The sequence below is a fragment of the Wolffia australiana genome, chromosome 1 (assembly GCF_029677425.1).
Source record: "Wolffia australiana isolate 7733 chromosome 1, ASM2967742v1".
Taxonomy (NCBI): Eukaryota; Viridiplantae; Streptophyta; class Magnoliopsida; order Alismatales; family Araceae; genus Wolffia; species Wolffia australiana.
This window is the reverse complement of record NC_135835.1, coordinates 11,427,792-11,454,347: the sequence shown is the minus strand read 5'-3', so window position 1 is coordinate 11,454,347 and position 26,556 is coordinate 11,427,792. Positions and strand designations below refer to the sequence as shown.

Genomic DNA, 26,556 nt, shown 5'->3' with positions numbered 1-26,556 from the left:
TGGTTTTTATCGAAGAACAATGAGAAATATTTGGAAGACAAATGACCTCTTCTGCTGTGCGCATCTGAGTGCGTTATCATATCCAACCTATTCGAGGAGTATACTGTTAGAAGCTTCACGTCAACCTATTTATTCACGTAAGATTAACTGATTACTAAGAAAAATCCTGCAAAACTACCGAGACACTGACTACGCCCAGATCTTCTCAACTTTAAGCTAGTGACAGAAATCGAGTTCGGCAGAAGATGAGAATCCACGTTCTTGTTCAAACTCAACTATTCTCCAAATTCCGCGCCCGGCGCTTCAACATCGACAGTTTTCGAATAACCAATAGTTCTACTTCACAGAGGAGAGAGGGTTGGAGAAGAGGAGGCAGCGCTGGAGGAGGCGGCCCCCCGGCTAAGGAGAAGCTGAGAGACGGCGTCGTAGCCCATGGACTTGGCCATGAAGAGCGGCGTTGCCCCTCTGTGGCTTTTCGCGTTAACGTCGGCTCCCAAGTCGAGCAGCGCCGCGACCGTATCAACACAGCCGCCCTCCACGGCCAAGTGCAGCGGCGTATGACCCTCCACGTCTTGGCCTTCCACCTCTCCGCCGAACTCCACCAGCAATGCGACGATCTCGCGGTTTCCTTTCACCGCCGCTACGTGAAGCCCCGTCATGCCGTAATGGTCGCGGCTATTAGCACCAATCCCCTTCTTCAGGAGAGCCTCCAGCAGCCGGCGATCCCCTCTCCTCGCGGCCGTCAGCACCATCTCCCCCCTCTCCAGAACCTCCACCGCTTCATGCTTCAAACGAACACGAAAACCCATCTCAGGAAAAAAACTAAGAAGAGAGATAGCGAAAGAGAGAGACGTACGTGGCCCTTATCGCGAGCCATGTCGAGAGCAGAGCGGCCGCGGTGAGTTAGCAGAGAAGGGTCCGCGCCGGCGTCGAGCAGCAGCGCGGCCATCTCATGGTCGCCGGCGGCGGCGGCGCGGTGCAGCGCGGTTCGGCCGTCGTTGCTCTGCGCGTTCGCGTCGACTCCCTTCTCGAGAAGCAACTTGGCGCAACGAACGTGGCCCTTCCCGGCGGCTAAGTGGAGAGGCGTTCTCCCCTCGCCGTCTCTGCGGTCAAGCGCCCCGGGCTCCTCGGCTAGCTGAGACAGCGCAGCGTCCGCGCCGGCCGCGGCCGCGGAGTGAGCCGGGGTCCAGCCCTTGGAGGATGCGGCCGGTCTGGGCTCGGGCGGCGGCTTCAGCCCGGCCTGGACGAGCGCGTCGAGGACGGCGCGGTGCGGGGAGGCGGTCTGGAACAGGCTCGCGGACTCGGCCGGGCCGAGCTCGGAGAGGAGGGACGGTTGACGGCGGAGGATGTGGTTGACGGCGTCGGGGTCGGCGTCGGAGACGGCCCGGCGGAGGAGGAACGGCCCGACGTAGGCGACCTTCAGTCTGGCGTCTTGGGTGGGGATTTGCGGGCGGGCGTCGAACCAGGCGGCGACGGAGTCGGAGCCGGCGGGGAGGATTTCGTCGTCCAGGACCGCGGCCTTGACGAGGAAGCGGTCCGAGCCGAGCCGGGGGAGGTGCGCCGGCGGGTGCGGCTGTGGCTTGAGGATGATCTGGAAGGATCCGGCGGCGAGCGGCGGAAGAAGGCCGCTCGGCGGGTTGACGAGGAACTTGTGAGGAGACGAGGTCTGGACCTTGAAGACCACCTTGGCCGTGGCGTGGACGGACCTTATGTGGGCCGTGGCTCGGCACTTGACTCCCGGCTGGAAGTCTATCAGCACCTCCTGCTCCGCCACCTCCACGATCCTCTCCATCTCTGTTTGCGGCTCGCTGGCTGGAAGTCTATCACCCCCCTTCCGACAAGTAAGATAAGGAAGTGCATAGAGAGAAGGGATGCGCTAGATGGATTAGAGTTAGATAGATTGTGATGATAGAGAGAGATCGATTGGTTGATAGGATGATGGGAAGAGATGTGAGTGGAGAGATGGGGATAGAAAGAGGCTGGGCAGTGTCGTCTGGTGAGACGAAAAGATTCAGGACGGGGAGCGAGAGAGAATGACAGTAGAGAGAGGTATAGCGTCAAAGAGGGAGAGTAGCAAGAGGGAGCATGGAGAAAGAGAAATTATAAAGAGCGCATGTAAATGTATGTGTAAAAAGATAGCGGGGAAAAGAGATATAGATAAGGAGAGAGAGAGAGAGATATAGAGAGAGAGATATAGAGAGAGAGAGAGAGAGATATGGAGAGATAGTGAGGGAGGAAGATATGGACAGAGAGAGTGTGAGGGAGAAAGATATAGAGAGACAGAGATAGGGAGAGAGTGAGATTGGGAGAGATAGAAAGAGAAAAGGAGAGAAAAAGTGGGAGAGAGAGAATGAGAGAGAAGGTGAGAGAGGAAGAGAGAGTCAGGGAGAGAGAGATAGGTGAGAGTGAGGAAGAGAGAGAGATAGGGTGAGAGAGAGGGAGAGGGAGACAGGGTGAGAGAGGAAGAGAGAGATAGGATGAGAGAGAGGAAGAGAGAGAGATAGGGCGAGAGAGAGGAAGAGAGAGAGATAGTGTGAGAGAGAGAGGAAGAGAGAGAGAGAGAGAGAGAGAGGGTGAGAGAGAGGGAGAGAGAGAGAGAGAGAGGGGGAGAGAGAGGGAGAGAGAGAGAGAGAGATAGGGTGAGAGAGAGGAAGAGAGAGAGAGAGATAGGGTGAGAGAGGGAGAGAGAGAGAGGGTGTGAGAGAGGAAGAGAGAGAGATAGGGTGAGAGAGGAAGAGAGAGAGATATAGGGTGAGAGAGAGGAAGAGAGAGAGATATAGGGTGAGAGAGAGGAGGAGAGAGAGGTATAGGGGGAGAGAGAGGAAGAGAGAGAGATATAGGGCGAGAGAGAGGGAGAGAGAGAGAGGGAGAGAGAGAGAGAGAGAGAGAGAGAGAGGGAGAGAGAGAGAGAGAGAGAGAGAGAGAGCGGGAGAGAGGAAGAGAGAGAGATATAGGGTGAGAGAGAGGAAGAGAGAGAGATATAGGGTGAGAGAGAGGAAGAGAGAGAGAGAGATAGGGTGAGAGAGGAAGAGAGAGAGATATAGGGTGAGAGAGAGGAAGAGAGAGAGATATAGGGTGAGAGAGAGGAAGAGAGAGAGATATAGGGTGAGAGAGAGGAAGAGAGAGAGATATAGGGTGAGAGATAAGAGAGAGAGAGAGAAGAGGGGGGAGAGAGAGAGAGAGGGAGAGAGTCTAGGCAGAGAGGAGCCTGAAACGGGAGATACAGAGAATGACAGTAGAGAGAGAGAAAGAGAGAGAGAGAGAGAGAGAGAGAGAGAGAGAGATAGAGAGAGAGATAGAGAGAGAGAGAGAGATCACCCTGACCGATTTACCAGGGCCCTGTTGCAGCACGGACCAGAGGCTAGATCGAGCCAAACGCGTCGGGCCGCGCGTGGACCACGGCTAACCGAGTCAAGACAGGCGGGCGCGCCAAAACCCACCCACGCGACCCCACCCCGGTCCACGACCGCGGCTCTTGATCCCCTCCCCCATCCAGGTGGCCCAATGACTCGGCGACGAACAACTGGACTCCCTCCACGCGTCCATACAAATCCTCCGCCGCGTCAACAAGAGAGGAAGGAACGTTAAAAAAAAACCAGTCTTTTCGGTTCCTTGGCGTCTCAAATTAGCTCGCTCGCGCTTCCTCCTCGCCGGCCCCTCTCCTCCTCCCCGCCATGTGGCCGCCGTGGGGAGCAGTCCCTCGCGGCGGCGCCGCCCAATCTCCGCCGCCCGCTCAGCCCTCCTTCGCCTTCTCTTTCTCCTTCAAAGACGTCCCCGCCCTGATCCACGACGAACCCGATACAGATCCGAACCCCCCCCCACAGTCCGCGGCCTCCTCCGTCTTCCACCGGATCCGATCCGCCACCTCCGCCCTCCGCCTCTGGCGCGCGGCGCCGCCGTCGCCGCCGCCGCCGCCCGCCGCCGAGAAGCGGATCGTGGTGTACTTCACCAGCCTGCGCGTGGTGCGCAAGACCTTCGAGGACTGCAGCGCCGTCCGATCGATCCTGCGGGGGTTCCGCGTGGCCGTGGACGAGCGAGATCTGTCCATGGACTCCGGCTTCCTTAGCGAGGTGAAGGGGGTTCTCGGGCGGTCGCAGCTCACGCTTCCGATCGTGTTCATCGGGGGGCGGTACGTGGGCGGCGCCGACGAGATCCGCCATCTCCACGAGTCCGGCGAGCTCAAGAAGTGCGTGGAAGGGGTGCCCACGGCCGCGCCCGGGATCTGCGATGGCTGCGGCGGCTTCCGCTTCGTTCTCTGCGAGAATTGCAGCGGCAGCCGTAAACTCTACAGCGACAAGTCCGGCGGATTTCGGAGTTGCGCGCTCTGCAACGAGAACGGCCTCGTCAAGTGCCCGGATTGCTCCCCTTCTGATCTCCTCTGAGCTCGGTAGAACTTCGGGTGCTCGGAATCAGCGTCTGTACGATCAAATGAAGGGCTCTTCGCGGCGATTGAGAGGTGGGTTTGTGAGGAATTCTGGGAAAATTATTGCTCGATTATCGTTGCTTGTTCTCTGAGTTTCTACCCGCGCGAGGATGCCGCGTAAACTCTCGGTCGGGGTGGGGGAACGAGGAGGCGGCGCGTGTGGCTGTTGTCGGTGGCTTTTTTATCTTTATTTAACTATTTATCTTCCTCCCGACGATGTAACGAATTGGATTACAGTGATTCATACCGTGTAATCCAAGGATACAGCTGTGCATGGACGATAAAGTGACTCTGGGGTGCTGTGCATGGTGTAGAGAACAAGAAAAGTCTCACGAACTTTAACATAGTCGGTTTATACATGTTTTATAGTGGCGAAGTGGGAAGGGCGTCCATTTGAAGAAAATGAAGAGGAGACGAGAGCACGGATTCCGCCATTGCCAGCAACATTCCCCTGCAAAACCAAGGTGGGAGGCACATTGAGCTTTTTGAACAAGCCGCTGAAAACGATGCTTGGGCAAAGGTTTAGTTAAAATATCTGCAAGCTGATTGTGAGTGGAAATAGAATGAAAAGCAACTTCAACATTTTTTGTACGTGAATTAATCACATGATTTTTTGCAAGACATGTTGTACCTAAAGTATGGCACCAAAGAGTAGGAGTACCTGGGTGAAGTTGCAGCTCGGTAAGTAATGATTCGACCCATATGACTTCAGCTGTGGCATGAGCCACATGTTTATATTCCACCTCGGTGCTGGAGAGAGTCATAGAAAGATATCTTTGAAGACCAGCTGACAAGAATTGGCCAGAGAAAGATGGCACAGCCATGTGTAGAGCGACAATAAGTAGAGTCACCAGCCTAAACTGAGTCCCCAAAAACTTTGAGGTGAGGATCATGCATATTTTTGCAAATTCAAGAGTCAAAATATTATAAACGCCCAACAATTTGCCAAAGGAGGGTCACATCAGGTTTCTCCAAATTGTTGACGAGAAGAAGTTGAAGATAGACTGTATGGTGTGTTGGTGGCTTTGCAATTGTCTATCTTAGCTACTCGGAGAACACAAGATATGTATTTAGACTGAGAAAGAGGAATTCCTTGTTTAGAGTTAAGAGTCTCAATCCCAAGAAAATATTTTGAAGCGCCAAGATGTTACAAAGAAAATTCATTCTTTAAGGCATGAATTGTCCCTGAGACATCAGAAGCATGAGAAAAAAGAAGCAAGATGACGCTAACATACAAAAGAAGAAATGGATGGGCCTGGGAGGTGTTTTTGAAGAAAAGAGAAGTGTCAGTTTTTTATCCTTGAAAACATAAGTGAGTTATGCGACTCATTTTTGTTACCACTTATGAGGAGCTTCATGAAGACCATAGAGAGAATTTTAAGTAAACACACGTGTTTCAGAAACTGGGGATGCTTAAAGCCTAGAGGTGGACACATCTATATGTTTCAATTCAGGTAACTATGGAGATAAGCACTGGAGATATATCACTGTTGAATATGCCAGTTATGTAAAATACTAGTAGATAAGAATAGTCTGATAATAGCTACCGAAGTAAATGGCCGTCTGATATCCGGTATGGGACAACCAACATCCGATATCCAGAAAAAATGAGGACGGTTTCTGATACTGGATATGGGATATCGAATGGATATCGACATTCATGTGTAAAACGGATATCGGGACAGATATTAAATAAAGATGAGGCGGATATTGAATTACCTTATATCGGCTTTCTATATCTGGATATTGGAACCGGTATCTGGATATCAAAATCCAATATCCGGATATGTTGTGGTTGGAATCATGTAATCCCATATGGAAGAAAATCAAAATTATGAAGGGTATATATCATACGAGATAATAAATCCAATTGCAATATTCAAAATGCGGTGTTATGTAAGTCGTAGTGTTTCTACTATAAATCTAATTAAAATGAGAAAAGTATTTTCTAAATTTCACTTCATGTAAAATTTCTATACTAAGAATTATCGTGGTGGAAAAATTCAAGACACTAATATATACCATGATAATAATTTGAGATACCGATCACATTTAAGCTATCATATTCTCAGAACCGATTTCTGGTTAATGTTGTTTAATGTTAACAACGTCCAAATCTTTAAGTAAAACCTCGTTTAATTTATGCACTTCAAAATTTTTATTTTGTTCCATATGGTATAATAGAAGTTGGAGTTTAAATGGTGAGTCATATTATCCCATATGGAAGAAAACAAAATTTTTAAAGCGCATATATTAAACTTGGTAATTATACACTTAACAAATTCTCTACTTACCTGGTCGCCAACAGATTTCCTCTCCAAACCATTGTATGATTACAGCTTCGATGAACAAATGTATTTTTAAAACCATTCCATATTGGATATCGAAATCCGATATCCAACTCCGATATTCGATATTGTCATCCTTTCCGAAAGACAGAGGCAGATGACGACATCGTGGATAACGATATCGAATAGCGGCACTATAGCAATTGACATTCGATGCCGTTATCCAATATTCGGATATCGGTAAAACGGATATAGGAAATGTGATTTTCGATATCCGATTTAGCACCCGTCCCGATACCGTAATCTGAAGTCGGTGTCGGGAGGGGCGAACATTAGGTTACCATGACCACAAGATATGAGTATCATGATAATTGAAACCTGGTAAACAAGTCTGGCCTTCCAACACTAGAGAGCCATCAACACTGATTTTATGCTTTAATACACAATAGGAAACCATAAGATTGGCACCTTCTAGGTGAGGTATGAGTATCCATGTGCCATTGAGATGAAGAGCCAAATTTTTTTCATCCATAGATTTTATCCAATTTAGAATCAATAAAGCATGAGAAATGCATTCAGGTTCAGAGAGAGAAGATGTTGTGTGACCACCTCAATTGCGAGTGCATCAATAGAGTGAAGAAGACTCAGTCAATTGTGAGTCAACGTAAATATGTAAGGGGGTGTTGATGAAGTTGCATATTCTCTAGAGGGAGAAACCACAGGAAACTGTAAAGAGGCAAGCAGCATTGAAGAATGTTGAGACATTGACAAAGATGGACTGATATTGTTGTGAGATGACGAGATCGCATCCCTCGGTTATGGAGGACTGTCTGAACATGGTATTGAAAACAAATTTACAATGGCATTTTGAGCCAAGAGAGAATACCTTGGTGGTGATGATCTCAATTGTCCATCAGTAGATGTAGGAGTTAAATCCCATAAAGGAAAGTTAGTTTCAAGAAAATAACATTCCTAGAGATTTAAAGTTGATAGAATGCTGAGGAGAGGCAATGGTAACCTTTAGGTAGAGGATTGTATCCAACAAAGATGCAACATTCAGACCTGGGATAAGACTTATTAGTACCATATGATTGATGGTTAGGAAAACGAAGACAGCAAACAAGTTTGAGAAATCGATAATTTAGTGGTTCAGAATGTATATAATTTCAAAAGGCAATTTATTACCTAGAACAACATAAATCATGTGGTTGATGAGGTATGTTGCTGTCTCCACTGCTTCATCCCAAAATTATTGGTATGGATTCTTGATGCAACACGCTTCAAGATTTTTCTATACCATGTCTATGCTTTCACTCAACAGCCCCATTTCGCTCTAGCGTGCGGGACAAGAAACCTGATGTTGGATACTACAAGTTTTTTAGTGCTCATGGAGAGCTTGAAACTCACCTCTCCATTCAGATTAGGAGAACTTATTTTGGTTGAGAATTGTTGGAAGAAGAAGGTGAGTAAAACCAAGTGTACCCTATATATTCATCAATAAATTTGACATGATAAGAGAAACCAAGATATGACTTGACAAGAGCCAATCCCCATAAGTCGATTGAATAATTTGAAGCAATTCTATTGAGGATTTCTTTAGAATTAAAGGAGAACTTATGATTCTGAGCCAATCAGCAAGAGGAGCAAAAAAATATTTTGAGAGTTTGATGCCCTAGATAGAGATGCCAAAAGTTACTTGGATTTTGTTATCTCAAAATCCCATTGCTTGTCCCGGTTCAATGCAGTAGAGACCGTCGTGGCCCAATCCCATGAAGGGGGGCTCCCTGGTTGTTTAATCTTTATAAAACATAAATTATGGTGAAACTCCATTTGTATATAATTATTTGTTTTAACATGGGCTATGCAAGCAGCGTGCACAAGCTGCCGATGCTTGCGCCACAATCCGCAAGTGCTACACACGCGTAGGGAATGACACGTCCGGGACGTGACGCCCCGAACGTGACGGGACGGATGACGATGCGTGACAAACGGTAACGTGATGAAATGTTCGTCACGTCACCATCTCGTCACGCGTCTGAGGATTTTGAAAAATTCCGTCACATACTCGTCATACGTCCCTTCTTCCTTGTTCCATCACGTCACCGTCACCGTGACGCCGTCACCATCACCGTGACGCCGTCACTGTCACCGTGACGCCATCACCGTCACCGGTGACGGAAATAATAATATTTATTTTTACTATGTTAATAAACATAGTCGAAGCATAATATTATTTATTTTACTATGTTATTATTTATAATATTTATTTTACTATGTTAATCCGTCACGGTCGTCATCCGTGACGAACCTGTCACCACGTCACGTGTCCGGGGTATCCCGTCACCGTCACGTCACCATCATGTCACCGTCACGTACAGCCCATCACGCGTCACCATCACCGTCACGCCCCATCCATTCCGTCACCATCATCGTCACGTCAGCCATCACGTGTCCGTCACAGTGACGTGTGACGTGACGGATGATGTTTGCCGATCCCTACTCGCGCGAGGGTGGGGCAATATCCCCTAGGAGTCTAAGGCACCGAGCGAACCATGGCTTGGTCGTTGAGCGTGCCCCTACGTGTAGTATTGCAATGCACAGAAACCAAGGCTTGGGGCACAGCGCACAATGGCACCAACGTGGACCAAAGTATTAGATGTCAGCGCGGGTGCTAGAGGCACGTGGAGCGTCAAGGCTGGGCACCGAGCAAAGGGTTTCTATGGGTGTATGTCAGGGCATGTGATACGACTGATCGTAGGATGCGCTCGAAGGACATGGCCTATGGGCGCACGGCCCTCGGTCCAGGGCAGGCTTGTAGCGGTGGTGCTTGCAGGCACACACGAGTGACTGCAAGTCTCAAGGTACTAGAGAGACACTACCCAATGCCACGAGCGGCGCCCCATCTCTGTATTTCTGTATTGGCCATCTGCCCATGTAAGGGCTACAACCTCTGATGTAATTCTGCTCATGTTTATAGAACGTCATGATGTTCTACTAAGGGACTAGCCCTACCTCTCTCCTTAACCCCCAAGCAATCCTCATCATTCCAAAGAGACTTTCGCTGCACAAATGAAGACAGCTCAACATTTCTGTCCAAGTGTTGAGGCTGACAAGTGTTCAATCTGAATATTATCCTAAGCTCCATATCTGACTGCGTGACACAGACGGATGTGTAGACGACTTTCTCAATAACAAGGACAAGTTTAACGGGTTAAACAGTCCCTAACTTCGTCATACAATGCATCAACGTGGGCAGGACAGTTATTTCATCTGTGGATGAAAAAATGTCCTGTCCAGGATTTCGAATGAATGATGAGACGTAGAATTGTTGGTTGTTCTCAGGAGGGGACAATTTTTTTGTCAATGGACTATATAACCGTCCCATCTGGGTCATTGGACAACGGACGGGACAATGTCTGTGACCCGCGGGAGTATAGTAGGACCCTGAGCCCGTAGCGCCTTGTACTTTGACATTGGCTCGAGGCATTTTCTCTACCCCTTCTTACCCTGAAAAATCAAGGTCCCCTCCTTATCTAAGAATAGTTTACCACCACAATTCTTTCAAAGTTATTGGATGCTTTTCATCGTTTGAGCTCCAGCTTGACGACGCACGTGATGTGTCATGTGTCAAATTCTGAGTGGCCTAATACTCACGCACGCTCTGCTTCGTCCCAGACGTCGGACGGGATGAGAATATAGTGCACGGGACGGTTTAGAACGTGACAGGACGAGGACAAAAATAGTTGGGATGGAGTGAAGTCTGGAAGGGACGACTCGGACGGGATAATTTCCGTCCCGTTCCGTCCTTCGTCCCGGACTTGGACGATGCTGCTCTACACTTCATCGGCATCCGGACGTGCCAAAATGAACGGATTTTGGCAATTGGGCTTTAGGTAGAAGCCCAATTTCTTATTGGGCCGGGTATAACGGCCCGATTTACAGGTCAAGGGTTCCGACTGGTAAAGATTAACTTCCAGCCGAGAGTAGTGGACTGTGGAGTACTTCTGCGCGAGAAAACCAGTCGAAGGTAGATTTCGCGGAGCTCCAATGGCGGTGGATGCGGAGAGGGAGAAGGCGATGGGCGATCTCGTCGAAGAAGACGATGCTGAAGAAGACGAGGAAGAAGAGGAGGAAGAGGAAGGGGCTGGGATGGACGGCGATTCTCCCCCCGATCGCGAGAAGATGGCTGGATTCCTTCGCCGCTTGTCTTCCCATCCCGTCGGACTACGCGTCCACGACATCGTTATCAAAGGTAATGTGAAGACTCGGGAGGCGCTGATCGAGGCCGAAGTGATCGACGCTTTTCGATCGGCCTCGACGATGCAGGAAGTTTTGCAAGCCGCCTCGGTTGCCAATGCAAGGCTTCGAAGACTGGATATTTTCGATTCGGTCTCCATTACCCTTGATGCCGGCCCTCCCGAGCTTCCCAATACGACCAATGTCATCATTGAAGTTGTCGAAGTCAGGAACCCCCTCACTGGGGACGTCGGCATCTTCACTAAGCCTGAGGTGATAATTTGAAATAACCTATTGGTGTTATTCTGTACAGTTATTGCGGAATAACGAAATTTTTGGAAGGAAATGAGCTTCTGCTGGGACTGTTGTCATCTCTGTGGACGATTGATTATTATTGATGATCCCAAACAGTTAGTTGCTCTATAAGTGTATATTTGATCGGTATTTGCCAATATTTAGGTTTTACAGTTCATGCTGAAGATATGAAGGTGCAAGATGTGGTGGGCAAATCTTTTAGGTTTTAATCCCTTTGACAATGCTCCGAAATTCGTTCGTGTTTTGTTCCTGATCCAATATTCAATAGGGAGCTGTATTCTTTTTTTGTCCGAGAATCATCCTTTCACGTTTTCCATCCTACATATTTCAGCTTTCAGGTTGTTCTTTTATTCATTTCTTTAGATTGTCCCTCTTTTGTGTCCATCAGGACCCGCTCTAGTCCACCACTTCCACTTAAAGTGGTACACCAGTGGATAACTTTTCGTTGCATGTCAATAGTTCACCTTATTTCTCTTAAATTTTATTATTTCTACTGAACGACCGGAACATACCTTGGGGAATCATCAATAAACTAATAAAAACGCAAAGTATCGACCTCTTTAACTTACTTTTCCTCTAAAGATTTCTCGCTTTATGTTGAATTCATGATTTGCGTTTTGTGATCCGGTTTATTTTTTAGGCTAGATCTTGGTCGCTTGAGGGGTCGCTTAAATGGAACAATGTTCTTGGATATGGTGATATTTGGGATGCCACTGGGGCCTATGGCTGGGACCAGACGACAGAGATGGGCATTGGAGTACGAATTCCAAGATTGAAGGCACTGTCAACCCCTCTGACTGCTCGAGTATCACTTCTATCTCAAGACTGGTTGAAGTTTTCATCCTATTCAGAGCGCATGCTGGGCCTTTATGTTGGCCTACTCTCAACGAAGTATCATGATTTGGCTTATCATCTGACGTGGCGTAGCTTGACGGATCCATCTCGCATGTCTTCGCCATCAATAAGACGGCAACTGGGCCATCACCTACTATCATCGCTTAAGTACACATTCAAAGTTGATCGTCGGGATTCGCATCTGCGGCCCACCCGTGGATACGCTTTTGTTTGTACGTCGCAGATTGGTGGGTTCGGTGATTCCAAATTTCTGAGATTCGTTCGTCAGGTAAATATTACTCTTTTCCTGAATTCCTTAAAAAAAAGTTACTCTTTCCCTGAATTAAATGAAACCCTTTGTGCTGGTCATGTTTTGTCCGGTTTGGGAACTTATTTACTGAAATGGGCCAAATATGTTGTTTCACTTCAATGACAACTAATGGCGAATCTTCCGTAAAAACCATTTTGGGTTTATTTTGAAGCTACTCTTATTTCATTGGCTATTCGCATGAATCCCTCTTTATTATGCCTTCGCGTTGCAATGTGTTTGGAGCTAAACGGTGCTGCTATCCCTGCAGAGCAACAAATATACTATATTTTTGTCTTGCTCTTGCGATGTGAGCCAATTCACTGCTTAACTAGAGTAAAAGATAGGTTAAATAATAACCCAGCCGTCATTTTTCTTGATCAAGTCTACAGATTTATTCGACAATTGTTAAGGCCTGACGTTGGTAATCGGTAATCGTGGAAGTTGCATGCTTTGATTGTTTTATCATGGAATGTGTATCCTTTTACTGGGCGATGCCTCATCCTATTCACATATTCTTTGCCGATAGAGTCTGTATGTTGGTCTTGTCTCACTGATATGGTCCCTATGAGAGACCATTATTTTGAAACATATTTTGAAAGACTTTTTTTTAATGATATTTTCATGAATTTCTCGTGTCTTAAATCCTATCTATATTAATGTATTCATATAATCTACGGTTCATCTAGCTTCATACCGACCTGGAACAAATATATTTCACTCTATGGATCATAGAGATTGAACTATCATTCTGATTTCAAAGATTCTGCATTAGGTGGTATTATGTTATTCTTAATGTCAATGGGACGTGGTAGTGCCGTTTTATTCTCTTCTTAATTTGCATCTTTTTTCCTAATTCTTATTTTTTGGATTGATTTTAAACACCTGCCAAAGACTAAATACAACAATCATGTATAATTAACAATGGATTTGGGTTAGTAACCTTTGGCTATTCTTAACTAAGGTTCCAAAAGAATGGCAGATATTGCAAGTGGATCAAGGCAGTGGATTGTGATTTCACCATGCCTGGGTTCAATTGCCTTCATTCACCCATGTCATTGTTTCGCATTTTAAAAGTGTTGTGATATATATTCCTATTTACTGTGACTAAAATTAAACTTTTATCATACCATCTTTTCGAAGGTTAATTTCTTGCATTTCGAGAATTCATCTCAAGAATTCTAAATTTTTAAATACGTGGCCTCTTGGCCTGGCAGGAATTCGATCTCCGGTGTGCCATCCCCCTCGGCTTCTACAACACAGCCCTGAACATGGGCATCTCGGCTGGCATTATTCTTCCATGGGGCCAAGGCTTCAGGAGCATGGACACGCCGGTCACGGAACGATTCTACATGGGCGGCCAATCATCCCCCGTCTGCTCCCTCGGGGGACCCACTTCCCTATTAGGCTTCACTCTGAGGGGACTGGGCCCAACCGAGCCCAGGAGGCTCATTCCCCCCAAATCTGACGGCGAACAGACAACCTCCCCTGGGCGAGACGCCCTTGGTGGAGACCTTGCAACGACTGCCTTCGCTGACCTTTCATTCGATCTGCCCCTGAAGCTTTTCAGAGAAGCTGGCATCCACGGGCACGCCTTTCTCTGCGCCGGGAACCTGGCCAAGCTGTCAGGGAACAACCTTGATTCTTTCTCTCCTCACCATTTCGTCAACTCTCTGAGAAGCACTGCCGGGTTTGGCGTCATCATCCCCACCAAGCTCTTCCGTGTAGAGGTGGGTACATCATAACATCCATGGTCAGTGCTCGGGTTTGCCATCAGGGATGAAAATGATGAGCCAACAATGAGAATGGCAAATCATCATTGTCTCGTCATCATCGCCGCCTCATCATCACCTCATCCCAACTTGTCGTTTGTCTTGCACACAAGATGGTTGACGATGGTGGATTCATAACGGGCCGACGCAACTAGGGAACGGCACATCCGGGACGTGACGCCCCGGACTTGACGGGACGGATAACGATCCGTGACGGATGGTGACATGAAGAAAGTTTTGTGACGTCACCGTCCCATCACATGTTCGAGGATTTCGGGAAAATCCGTCACGTTCGCGTCACTGTCATGGTTTGCGGCATCCTCGTCATGTCCCCGTCACCGGATGGCATCACTGTCATGTGTGACGGGAAAAACAACCATGCAGGGGAGAGAATTGGAGGGGCATATCTCCAATTATCTTTGGACGGCCTCCTGTTGAACGCGCGAATTAATGCAGGGACTTTTCTGCAAAATGCCAAGAAATCGAGTTCGCGACACCACGTGGCGTAATCTCGGCCATCGAAAAGCTTAAATATAACGACTTTTAAGCTTTTTTGGTCATTTTTAAAAATCTGTCACGGCCGTCATCTGTGACAGCTGTCCCGTCACGTCACTCATCCGAAGCCCTCCATCACCGTCGCATCACCATCTCGCCCAGTTTGTCATCCGTCACCGTCACGGGCCCCTACTTTTGTCACCGTCACCGTCACCGTAATGTCATCCGTCACGTTGCCGCCACCATGACATGTGACGTGACAGATGACGGCTGCCGTTCCCAAGACACAACCGACCCAATTCAATTCCTCTGGATGATAGGTCGACCTTGGGCCTCTTTTTTACATAATTATTTGTTGTTTTTGTGTATCTCCAGATCAACTACTGTCGGGTTTTGAAGCAGACGGAGCACGACCATGGCAAGTCCGGTGTGCAGTTCAGCTTCTCGTCACCATTGTAGGATCTGAGCAAACCGTGACCCAGCAGGTCAGTAAACATTTAATAGACTGCGAATTTTGCCCCAAATAAAGGATCATTGGTCATTTGGGCATGGTAGGCATTGAAAAGGGATACGTTTATAGAAGAAGCCTAGGGATGGAGTTCCTTTTGTCACTCATCCTCCGTCAAAAAATTTTTTATCACCATTTCAGTGTGAAGTGGGATGGGATACATTTTAAGGTTATGGTGAAGATCCATATCGTTCTAATCATAATGAAAATTACGAGCAATATACACAACGGAAAATTTGTAGTTATTCAAAGTAGCCTAGTTCTTTAAGTTTAATTCAAGCGATATTTAAATTTTTGAATATTTTCTAATGTAAAACCTTTAAATTCATTGTCTGTAGTCTCCTCGAACCTATAAATATTTATGGTTTGATTTTCTCATCTTCTTATATTCTACGACAGCTTCACGAGTAAAAACACCCCATGGAATTGACGACAATACACGGAATGTAGAAAAAGCATAAACGATGATCGATGATAATGAATAATGCCACAAATTAAGACAAGAAAGATGGATATTCTTATAGTTAGGAGATGCATTGATTGTTTATCTGAAATCTTCATCATATCACAAGGATCAACTCTAACAAGAGAAGATATCTAGATGCTATCTCCCACTCTCTCTCTCTCTCTCTCTCTCTCTCTCTCTCTCTCTCTCTTTATCTCTCTCTCCTTCATATCCTCGTTTAGGACTTATTTCTCGGTCCCTTCACTCTCTCCTCTCTAATTCTCTCTCCTTCCCTCTCTCTTATTTAATATGCTCTCGTCTCACTGTCTAATTATATGAACTTTTTATTTTGATCTAGAAACATTATCTGCCAAAGAAATTGTTGGTTTGCCTAAGCCCTTGATTTCTAAAAACAAATTTAACTGTGCTTATACTTTTCTACTTCGAGTTTGACATTCACCAGTAGATCTGGTCGGAACAAGGCTGAATCAAACCAGTCCTCGGCAAGACTGATACTGGATCCAACTTTAAATAAAGGTGGGTTTTTGAAAAATGTAAGACTAAGACCAAGCCTGTCTTATGCGCACATACTCTCAATCTCTCTAATTTTATATCCTTCTCTATTATGCTCTCACACTATTTAGTCACATATACTTTTATCTAGCTTGAGATAATGTAGGTTCACATATACTAGTAAGTTTCATTAAGATATGCCTTTTCAATTTCAATGTTGGCATCGATCAGTAAAATGCTACATGCCTCTCTTCTGCTTTGTGTGCAGCCCAGGCAAGCATGGACCAATGCAGTTGATGTAGATATCCTACTTTTGAAGGGGTAAATGGAGGAATATCTTGCAATACTTATGGGAGATAAAATAGAAATATATATAAGGAATTCTATAAAGAGAAAGGGACATATTATATAGAGAGAAAGTGAGCAAAATGAAAAGATAGAGACAGAAAGTAAAAATTAATGAAGGAGAGATGGAGGTGGAAATGGAGTTTGCTGGTGTAAATAGTTAATTTTTTGAAAATTTTGGGACAAAAATTAGGGATAGGGATCAAGGTTCAGAGATAACAAGGGACAATCCTAGAGAGAGAAAATGAGGTAAACAAGATTTTTGAAAGAGAAAAGTATGCATTGAAGGTGTTTGACAAAGAGAGAACAGTGGATATACGTTTCTAAAAACTTAATGATCATCTCATGTGTGCGCAATGCATCCCATTGAGTTTATATCCTTGTATTCTCCCAATATCAGGCATTTTCAATCCAAACAACGCAAAAGATTTAAATAAGTTTTCTCAAAAGTATTATTAAGTTGGTTTTACAACATAGATGTAGGAGTGTCATGTCCTGCTGGCCAGCCTCTACTAAACCCCCCTTTAATGAGGGAATAAGAGATGTAAATGTAATATTTAGACACGGATAATTATTGTCATTTTGCCTTGTTTATTGATTGGTTGATGGTTTCTCTTTCTAAATTTTAAAGTATTATGGCCTAATTTGGTGGATCTGATCTTGCCATAGATATCTCTGATTTCTCCTTTTAACTCCCAGACCACATTTTCTCAATAAATTACCTCCAAGAAATGCCCCAGCTATTTGATAATTATCCCATTTCATTCTTATAAATGCATAAACTCATTGAACTAGAAACATTCATCACTGATAAAACAGTTTGACTTCCAATGTGTCATGCATGTTTAGTTTCAAATTTCTGTCATGTTAAAAAATGCAATTCATATATGATGCAGGAATATTCAGTTAATCTAGGTGATGCCATGATAAAATAAATTTTAATGAGTCTAGAAACATAAATGCAAATTTATCATATTATCAACTCACTGGGTTGTGATAATGACTTATCTTTTATATATTATTTCAGAAAATAATACATGGGTGAAGTGTTAAGCAGCCTGCCCTAGTGCCCACGCCTGCCCCTTTGTGTTTGCTCTTGGGAAAGATGCCAAATCAGATATCAAAAGGGAAAAAAGTAAAGCAGATATTGGATGACCATATCAGATGTAGGTTGTTACAGTACTGATATCCAATATTCCTCTTTCCCAATACCGGCATCAGCCTCCATCTGGAGTTTTGGATGTCGATACCAGATTTCGTTTGTAGATGTGGATTTTTCCTATATCCGTCTTATTACTTCCAATATATTCTAAATTCATTACATAAAAGAACAATAAATAAATCTATCTATGTTCTAAATATGATACATGACTAAAAAAGAGTTGTTTTGTTAACATTATTGGATTTTAAGTTAGTTACTTTTATAATGAATAATTAGAAGTACTTACTTTAAAAATTAGAGCTTTTCCTACTTTTCAAACTGGAGAACTGACCCATGTAACAGCTAAAGCAAGCAGTAGATGATGGGAACTGAGGCTAGACTTGTGGTTGTGTGAATATGTATGGGACAATGTATGCATTGGCTAAAGAGAAAAAGCTAAATGCCATAGAGAACTGAAGCTAGACTTACCATGATTTGAGTCAGCAGTGGACAACAAAGCCCAGTCTGGACTTGCACATGAACTCATATGGATCTCAAGCCAGTCTCTCCACTCACTTTCCACACATAAAAGTTGTTTTTATCTTTCTTAATATGGGTCAAACTTACTTACCGGTATGATATCTGAATTTTGTAACCCAATATCCAAATATCAGATCACGGTATGGATATCAGATTCTCATAAGTGGATATTGGATTCTGATATCGGTACTGGCATCCAACACCATCAACACATTGGAGATATCTATCGCAATATCCAATATTGGCTACAATGCCTGATTTCTGTCTTGATTTATGTCATCGAAGAGACTCTTATTTTTCTCAGATATCAGATATAAGATTATTCAATATTGTATTCAATATCCAAATATCAGATATCAGATACAGGAAGAAATTGTGACTTGTTTTTATGATGCCTCCCATCCTGTCACAATGATAACTCACATTTTTATAGTTTAATATGGTGAAATTTACATGCTTATTTGTATTAAAGTTATTCTATATGTGTGTTATCGACCCTAAAATGATTAAATTTTTTTTTAGAATTTTTTTTTTGTATTTTATAAATTTTATGTATTTTTATAGAATTTTATGACATTGTATACTGAAAGAAATATAATTTTCAGTAAAACCTGGATTTTTCTTGTTTTTTTTGTCATTATACTCACAAAGTTATAGTTTTGTTAAGACAAAACGTATTTATTTGTATTTTAAGGACTTCTTTGTTGACATTATCTGACCCAATCATTGCATTTAATGTGATTTAAATACAAAAGCCCTAGAAGCGGCAACATCTTTAGTTATGGACCGTCCAACTTCAGGGCTTGATTTTTGACAATCCAGAAGGCTGGTCAACCTGAAAACTTGAGGCAACTTTGTCTTTCTCTCCTTCATCCATATGAAGGTTGGATTCATAAATTGAGCCCCAGATATTTGTAAAGAAAAAATTTGAACTCGCTTTCTCCAAGAGAGGCTGATTGAAAGAGAGTTAAATTTTTATAGATCCATCGAGGCTTCTTGGTGTCCTGACTGTTTGAAGAATGTCAATAAAAAGGTGAGGAGGCTCATCTGCATCAGAAAAATAACTTGATCCCAAAAGAACATAGGGAACATAGGTAAGTCTCTTGCCTTACATCAGTGATTCTTCAACACACACATCCACTAGTTAGATCTCCACCATTTCTTAACCTCCATTCTAATATCTTATTATTCATCATCATCACATATCCTTCACATTATCACCATCACATCCCTGACTCTATTTCCCGGTTGAGTGATAAAACCTAGATCACTGCCTTCTTCTCCTTCCTTTCCCACGCATCTCCTACATCCCCTGTCGCTTAATTTTTTGTCTATCTCACTTCCTACATCATCCTACTTCATTATCCTCTCATTAGCTGTCGTCTTCTCAATAGATAATCAGCACCATCCATCTCCATCCTCATCTTCATCGCCTTACAACCTCCTATCCTATACATATTCCTTTTCATCTTACCTGAATCACTATGTAGAGATCGTTAAATCCCTAAGCTTCATGCCCTATGGAGACTACCTGAACTAATCTACTATCTAGAATTTCAATGTAATCATCGTTTTATAACTCTTTTTAATTAAGCTCGAAAATAAATAACAACCTAATTTTAACCCTAAAGTTGAGTTTATCTCACACATCCTTGGGTTTTTAGAAATTTGTCACTATTTCATCACACATCAGTGGGCCTCACATCCTGCCACCAGCCGACGTCCCTGTTACACCGGGTCTTCGTGTCACTCTTCCCTCACCAATATGTCATCTGTCATCCATCACTATCACCACCTTCTATGACATCATCTATCACCATGACAAATAATGTGATATAGTAACGAATAATAATATCGTGCCAGATGATAGAAGATGACGCATGATGTTTGCAGTTCCCTACTGCTACTACTACTAAGAGAGAGAGATTGAGAGTCAGAGGGAGAGAGAGGAATAGAGAGAGATATATATATACATATAAAGATGGATGGATAGATAGATAGGGGGAGGGATGGAGGGGGAGAGGGAGGGAGGGATGGAGTGGAGAGAGAGAGTAGAAGAGAGAGGGAGAGCAGGAGAGAGATAGATACATAGAGAGATAGATAGATAAATAGAGAGGGATGGGGGGGGGGAGAGACACCAAGATAGAGAGATATAGATAGATAGAGATAGAGCGAGGGATGGAGGGAGAAAGAGGGAGAGAGATAGATACATAGATAAAGAGAGAAATAGATAGATAGAATGATAGGGAGATAGAGAGATTGAGAGAGATAGAGAGATAAATAGAGAGATAGAGAGAGATAAATAGAGAGATAGAAAGAGATAAATAGAGAGATAGAGAGATAATGAGAGATATAGAGAGATAGAGGAAGATAGAGAGAGCTAGAGAGAGAAATAGAGTGATAGAGGAAGATAGAGAGAGCTAGAGAGATATAGAGAGAGATAGAGGAAGATGGAGAGAGATAGAGAGAGATATAGAGAGATAGAGGAAGATAGAGAGAGCTAGAGAGAGATATAGAGAGATAGAGGAAGAAGAGGAAGATAGAGAGAGCTAGAGAGAGATATAGAGAGATAGAGGAAGAAGAGGAAGATAGAGAGAGATACAGAGATATAGAGAGTGATAGAGGAAGATAGAAGAGAGATAGAGAGAGATAGAGAGAGGTAGAGAGAGATATAGATAGAGAGACAGACAGAGAGAGGTAGAGAGATACATAGAGAGAGATAGAGAGATAGATCGACTGATAGAGAGAGAGATGGAGGGTGGGAGAGAGAGATAGAGTTATAGATAGGGTGATAGAGGGAAAGGGAGTTTGGAAGAGAGAGGGAGAGTGAGATAGAGGAAGATAGAGAGATAGAGAGATATTGACAGAGATATAGAGAGATTAGGCATTGGGGATCGGATCGGATCGTTCGAATCGATCAACAGATTCGAACGAACAAAAGCTTATTCGAACGATTTGTTCGAATCTTTCGATCAAACAGACCCTTTGTTCGTGTTCGATTGAAAGTTCGAATGAACAATTTAGCCCGAAGCCTAAGAGAAAGAGGGAGAGAGAGAGAGAGAGGGAAAGAGAGGGAGAGAGAGTGAGGGAGAGAGAGGGTGAGAGAGTGAGAGATAGAGAGAGAGAGATAGAGAGAGATAGAGATAGAGATAGAGATAGAGAGAGATATACAGATAGAGAGAGAGAGGGAGAGAGAGGGAGAGAGAGGGTGTGAGAGAGAGAGAGAGGGAGAGAGGGTGAGAGGGAGAGAGAGGGAGAGAGAGAGAGAGAGAGAGAGAGAGAGAGAGAGAGAGAGAGAGAGAGAGAGAGAGAGAGAGAGAGAGAGAGAGAGAGAGAGAGAGAGAGAGAGAGAGAGAGAGAGAGAGAGAGAGAGAGAGAGCGAGAGAGAGAGAGAGAGAGAGAGAGAGAGAGAGAGAGAGAGAGAGAAGAAGGGGCGGGAACACGCGTCTGTTACACCGAACTGCGAACTATGGCAGATCTGATGCGAGAAAGGAACAAGAACGAGAGCCCTGCAACGTTCCTCTCCCTCTCTTTACCCGTCCGATAATTCCTTCGCGGGAGCTAATGTCGAACTGCGTTTGTGATTGATAATAGCTCCAAGAAACGCAAGTCAAATCTTCGATGTTTGATCTTTGAGCTTACGTGCGCTGATTTTATTCATGAACTGGGTGCCGCTGTGTTCACTATTTCCGCATGTTAATTTCGCACGTTCTCTTTGTTTTAGGGCCAGTAACTGATTTTCTTCGAGTGCACTCATTAATTTTCTTTCAAATGCAACGCTTAATTGCATCGTTTATTGCTATTTGACTCATATGTTGGGCACGCCGCAGGCGATAGCATTCGATTCATCGCGACGTCGTCGGGTTGCAGCGCAATGGACCTTGGAATGCCTGTCTTTGAAGATCAGGAAGAAGAAATCATTGGAGAGGTTGGTCTGGCTCTTCCTGCGCATGTTCTTTTGCTCTTGCAGTGATTACTCTTTTTGTGGATGCACTTATTTACTTCACTCCGGATTTATCTTCAATTTTTTGGCGAAATATTGTTGAGTGTCTATTATTCCCGAGGTTGACGATTCGGATTCCTAAAATTCTATTCCATTTTCGTCGACAATACAAGTTTGGCCGTGATTATCAGTGGTTAACTGTCTTTCGTGTGGCATAAACTTTAAGAAACTTTAAAGGAGGTTGGCTTTCGGATTAAGCTTTCGCAGTTTTTTTTCGTTATTTTCTTGAATTTACCCATTATAAGGCGATGCAATTCAGATTATAATTGATGATTATAATTTCCTGTGATTTGTACATTGTAAGGGGCTGGATCTCGCTTGATAATAAACTCGATCAATTGTCCTAACCCAAGGAGAGATCCGTTTTAATGCCCTTCGTTTACCGACTTCATGCCAAGTTGATTGCTAAATAGGCCCATGCTATGTAGTTTCATGCAAGCAAAGTTTGACTACTTTTTTTCACCGAACTGTTCGAAGCAATGCTCTAAAAAGTTCACGTGGATGTTTTCAAGTCAGTGTGAGAAGATACAAGGAAAATACTTTGTTGGGTCTCTCCCTTGCAAATCATGTTCTAGTTCGCCCGGCCGTCAATTGAATCTGGCACTTGGGTTCTTCTTCAAATATCCTAGAAATTTCATGAATAAATATATCAACATGTGACTGAAGTATGCATTAGGGTGGTATTCTTTAAACTGAGTCTAATTTACTATTGAAGATTCTTTAAGAGGTTTCAGTTTCTTGAATTGAACTATATGATCACTTTTAGCATTGAAATTATTGAATTCATTGTTATTTTGTTAAACTAGTCTCATACTTTCTTTTTGGAAAGATGCAAACTAAGCAAAAGAGTTGTTTCAAAATTGAGCTTTGAATTCACAAAGTTCAGTTTCACTGAAGGAATATACAGTGCGTCCGACACCATACCAAGGGGGACGTACACAAGAAATAATATAAAGTGCGGATGGAAATGAGAGAAGTTAGAAGAGGCAGCATGTGTCACTGCTCCCTGGGGGTCAGATGAGTTAAGGAATGGTACATGACCTATAGTAGAGGGGAGAGCTTCTTGATGACATAGAAGGAGAACCCCAGGGTGGAAGGCTGTTAAGAGACATTTGGCTGACATTGGGAGTGAGATGAGAGTGGGGGCTGGATTCAGCAGGAGAAGTGCGTGGAGGTATTTCTCGATTGGGATCTCTCTAACCTTTTGGGGAGGACATGAGGACAGAAAGTTGGTGGATCAATATGGCCGGCATGGACACACTACTCTGTGAGTACTGTTTCCAAGGCCACGTTTCTTGAAAATGTTAAGGCCATATCATTGATATTAGAACTAGTGATCTTGGCACCCATGATGGTTGAGTTGGAATTGAGGATTAATAAGATCACAACTGATTTTGCCGAGATGGAGAATGAGCGGAGGAGTATGAAGGATGAAATGAAGAAGTGAAAGAAGGATTTGCAGAGATCAGGGGTTAATAACAGAGATGCATTTATTCAAATGATACAGATATTACCGTCTGAATGGACACAATGCAACCAAAAGGAAATACTAAAGGGAAGGCTAAAGAGGGGATCTTTCAGAGCAGATTAAAGGAAACGTGAAGATAAACGAGGGATCTAAATTGACTGTTAGTATTACTGCACATACCACCGTTAGCAAAGTGTAGACGCCCACATTCAGGTGCCAGGATGTTGAGGGTTGGTTATTGGGGATGGAAAACTACTTCAGAGTGCCCAACTTTGAAGAAGGGGACAGGTCGTTGAAGGTGATGTCCTGCTGGAATGGAACATCTGTACAATATTACTTAAGACTGAGGATCGTTAGACTTTCAAAATTGGAGCAATTTCAAGGTGCAAATTGTGAAACATTTTGACGAGAAGTTATCTGACAACATCATAAAACAATTTCACAACTGTCAAGGATAATGCTCTAATCGGTTCACAGGTCTCTAATCGGGCCCCTTAACGGGCTCCTAATCAGGCCTATAATCGGGCTCCTAACGGCTTCTCATCGGGCCCGATTTCCAAGGCTAACGGCTAGTTTAACTAGCCGTTAGAGACTCCAGGAATTAGCCGTTGGAGTGGCTAACGGCCATCTCCTGGCCTGTATAAAATCTCGCTCTTAGGAGCTGTATTTTTAATCGTTTTTCTTCTACTTGAATGAAAGTTTCTCTCTTCTATCTACCTTCTCTAATTCACGTTTGCTACTGATGCTGAGCTCAAGGGATTCAGGCCAAATCGTCAACAAATTTAAAGAATATGGGATGAATAAAACTCTGTCCATTCATCCCCAATTCCTGAATATATTTCAGAAGAAACCTTTTAGAAAGGGCGGAAGCCTAATATCTAGCTGAGATTCTAAGGGAGAAACTAAAATGATTGAAAACATTACGGAGATGGATACAGAGATTGAGAAAAGGGTAGCCATTAAATGGCAAGCATATGATGCATCTGTTATGATCCCCATGGAGGTCTAACAAAATCAAGAAATGTTCTTACCCTCATGAAAGCCGGATACAGCTTCTCGCGCCAAGAAACCATAGGGTGATCATTCATCAAAAGTCCCTCCAATGACCTTACAAGGGGGTATTTATAACCCTACGATTTCAAGAATCAGTTATCTCATCAGGACCCTAACAACATCTCAACAGAAGTCCATCTGACTGTGCCATGGTGTGTTGGGGTCAAAGTGGCCATCTAACAAAGGTGTTGATGCACCTGAGGAAGGAGCTTTCTGGCCTGTAAGGTGTTCAAGAACCAAGGAAGACAAGGACATAGTTTACTGCAGAAGGTCCCAGAAGATTACTACTCACTATGGAAGGTGACGCAAAGCACAATAGAAGGTTACTACTCACAAAGAAAGAATACTTGTTGAAGCGAAAAAAGCAAGGTTTACGTTATCGTTGTAGTGATAAATTTGGGCAAGATGTAAAAAATCCTTGCAGATTCCACTTATATCAGAAGAAGATCCAGGATCAAACGTTAAAATTTGTTGAAGATGACTACAACAAAACGAGGTGGTGTTCAAGGGGAGGCGAGCGTCAGCGGAGTACGTCAATCACATTATTGAGGCATTAGTGTCTTCTTGGATTGGACAGAGGTGATTGGTGGACTGGTCTGGTCATGTCTGTATATTGATTGTACATAAGTTTCATCTTTAATGGTAGCAGGTTGGCCACCACTTAAGGGTGGTCTTCCTTATTCTCTTCAAAAAAAAAAAAAAATTGTTGAAGATGAAGACATCAAAATGGATCAGCCATAAGGCTTTTTAAGCCCGTTAGGAGGGGCTAGGGGGAATTGAGACGTTAGCTGCCCAAGCCGCAACCCTCCCTCGCTCTTGTTTGGTTGTAACTCCTCTCCCTCTTGATCATCAGGCTTGGCATTGTCCCCGGAAGAGCAACAATCAGTTTGTTGGCAATCCTTTATCATCCCCTTTCCTATTCCTTTTCTTCGCCTTACCCTGGAACCTCTCTCTTTGTCTCTCACCCCTCTCTGAACCTTTCCATCTCTGAATGTGCATGATATTGGATCCGAATGGATTATCTTATTCAATGTTTTGTATTTATTACAACTCCGGTGGTATACATGTTGGGGAAGCAAATGATGAAAATACCCTAGTTACGATGGGGATCCTATCAAATATAAAGAAAGGCAACTATGACCTGATACGAGGCCGCAACAGACGTATCAGAGGAAACACGCAAGGCCCGCGGCACCAATCCAAGGCGGACACGTAGCGGTCAAACGAAATCGACCAAATTGTCTTCCAAAACATTATATAAAGAATGGTACTTTGAATAAAGGGGGCGGCAAGAAGTCAGTTACTGATTTGGGCTGGAGTTGAGGTTGCAATCTCGTTACGGAGGGGAAGACAACCGATTCGGCCTCTGTCTCCATTTCTACTTGATTCATTCTTATTCTCCTCTCCTAGTTCTTGGAGTATGAGAGACTGGTCACATTCTTATCTTTTCTCAGATTGTTTGGGGATATTACGTTTCTGGATTCCATCAAAGGATTATTTTCTTGATTCATTATATTCTTTCGATTCTTGTTATCATGATCCGTCCGGGATCATAACATGACCACACCATTCTTATGAGATAATGTTGGAGATAGGGCTTTATGTGTAATTCCTCTGAGGGTTTCCTATTCCTATTTAAAGATGGGGAGGCCCCTATGTAAAATAAGTTTGGTTTTCTCCTCCTCATCCGGCTCCTGGGGGATCCTCCCACCGTTCTGCCCTTTCATCGCCATACTCATTTCCCTTCTATCTCATTTTGCACTTCCTCTACACCCTTGACGTGTTAGACAGATACTCCTTAATCGAATTACTTTATTCCTCTATTTTGAATGCTTCCACTGGTGAGCATCTTAAAGGTTTTCACTTGTTA

At 44.0% G+C, this 26,556-nt stretch overlaps 4 protein-coding genes across 7 annotated transcripts in view; 3 read left to right on the top strand and 1 right to left on the bottom strand.

Annotated features, from left to right (window-relative positions):
• Positions 1 to 258: 258 nt before the first annotated feature.
• On the bottom strand, positions 259 to 2,811 carry LOC144706491 (uncharacterized). The gene is made up of 2 exons (XM_078579474.1): positions 857 to 2,811; positions 259 to 785 (listed from the first exon to the last, which is right to left on the bottom strand). Exons 1-2 carry the CDS (start codon positions 1,790 to 1,792, stop codon positions 342 to 344), a joined length of 1,380 nt encoding a protein of 459 aa, XP_078435600.1. The 5' UTR covers positions 1,793 to 2,811; the 3' UTR covers positions 259 to 341.
• A 755-nt stretch (positions 2,812 to 3,566) lies between these two features.
• On the top strand, positions 3,567 to 5,044 carry LOC144706499 (Glutaredoxin family protein). Its single transcript, XM_078579486.1, has 2 exons — positions 3,567 to 4,456; positions 4,793 to 5,044. Exon 1 carries the CDS (start codon positions 3,675 to 3,677, stop codon positions 4,380 to 4,382), a length of 708 nt encoding a protein of 235 aa, XP_078435612.1. The 5' UTR covers positions 3,567 to 3,674; the 3' UTR covers positions 4,383 to 4,456; positions 4,793 to 5,044.
• A 5,645-nt stretch (positions 5,045 to 10,689) lies between these two features.
• LOC144706483 (uncharacterized) lies at positions 10,690 to 15,283 on the top strand. The gene is made up of 4 exons (XM_078579462.1): positions 10,690 to 11,220; positions 11,903 to 12,385; positions 13,621 to 14,133; positions 15,046 to 15,283. Exons 1-4 carry the CDS (start codon positions 10,759 to 10,761, stop codon positions 15,127 to 15,129), a joined length of 1,542 nt encoding a protein of 513 aa, XP_078435588.1. The 5' UTR covers positions 10,690 to 10,758; the 3' UTR covers positions 15,130 to 15,283.
• Positions 15,284 to 21,399: 6,116 nt separating this feature from the next.
• LOC144706455 (Rab3 GTPase-activating protein catalytic protein) overlaps positions 21,400 to 26,556 on the top strand; it is a 72,495-nt gene continuing 67,338 nt past the window's right edge. For 2 of the 4 annotated variants that reach the window (XM_078579441.1, XM_078579417.1), the window contains exons 1-2: positions 21,400 to 21,767; positions 21,993 to 22,090. In XM_078579441.1, the coding sequence (XP_078435567.1) occupies positions 22,037 to 22,090 (54 nt within the window). In that variant the 5' untranslated portion in view covers positions 21,400 to 21,767; positions 21,993 to 22,036. Of the gene's footprint in view, positions 21,805 to 21,992; positions 22,091 to 26,556 lie in introns of all 4 variants that reach the window. The other 2 variants (XM_078579425.1, XM_078579434.1) reach the window with 2 other exon arrangements.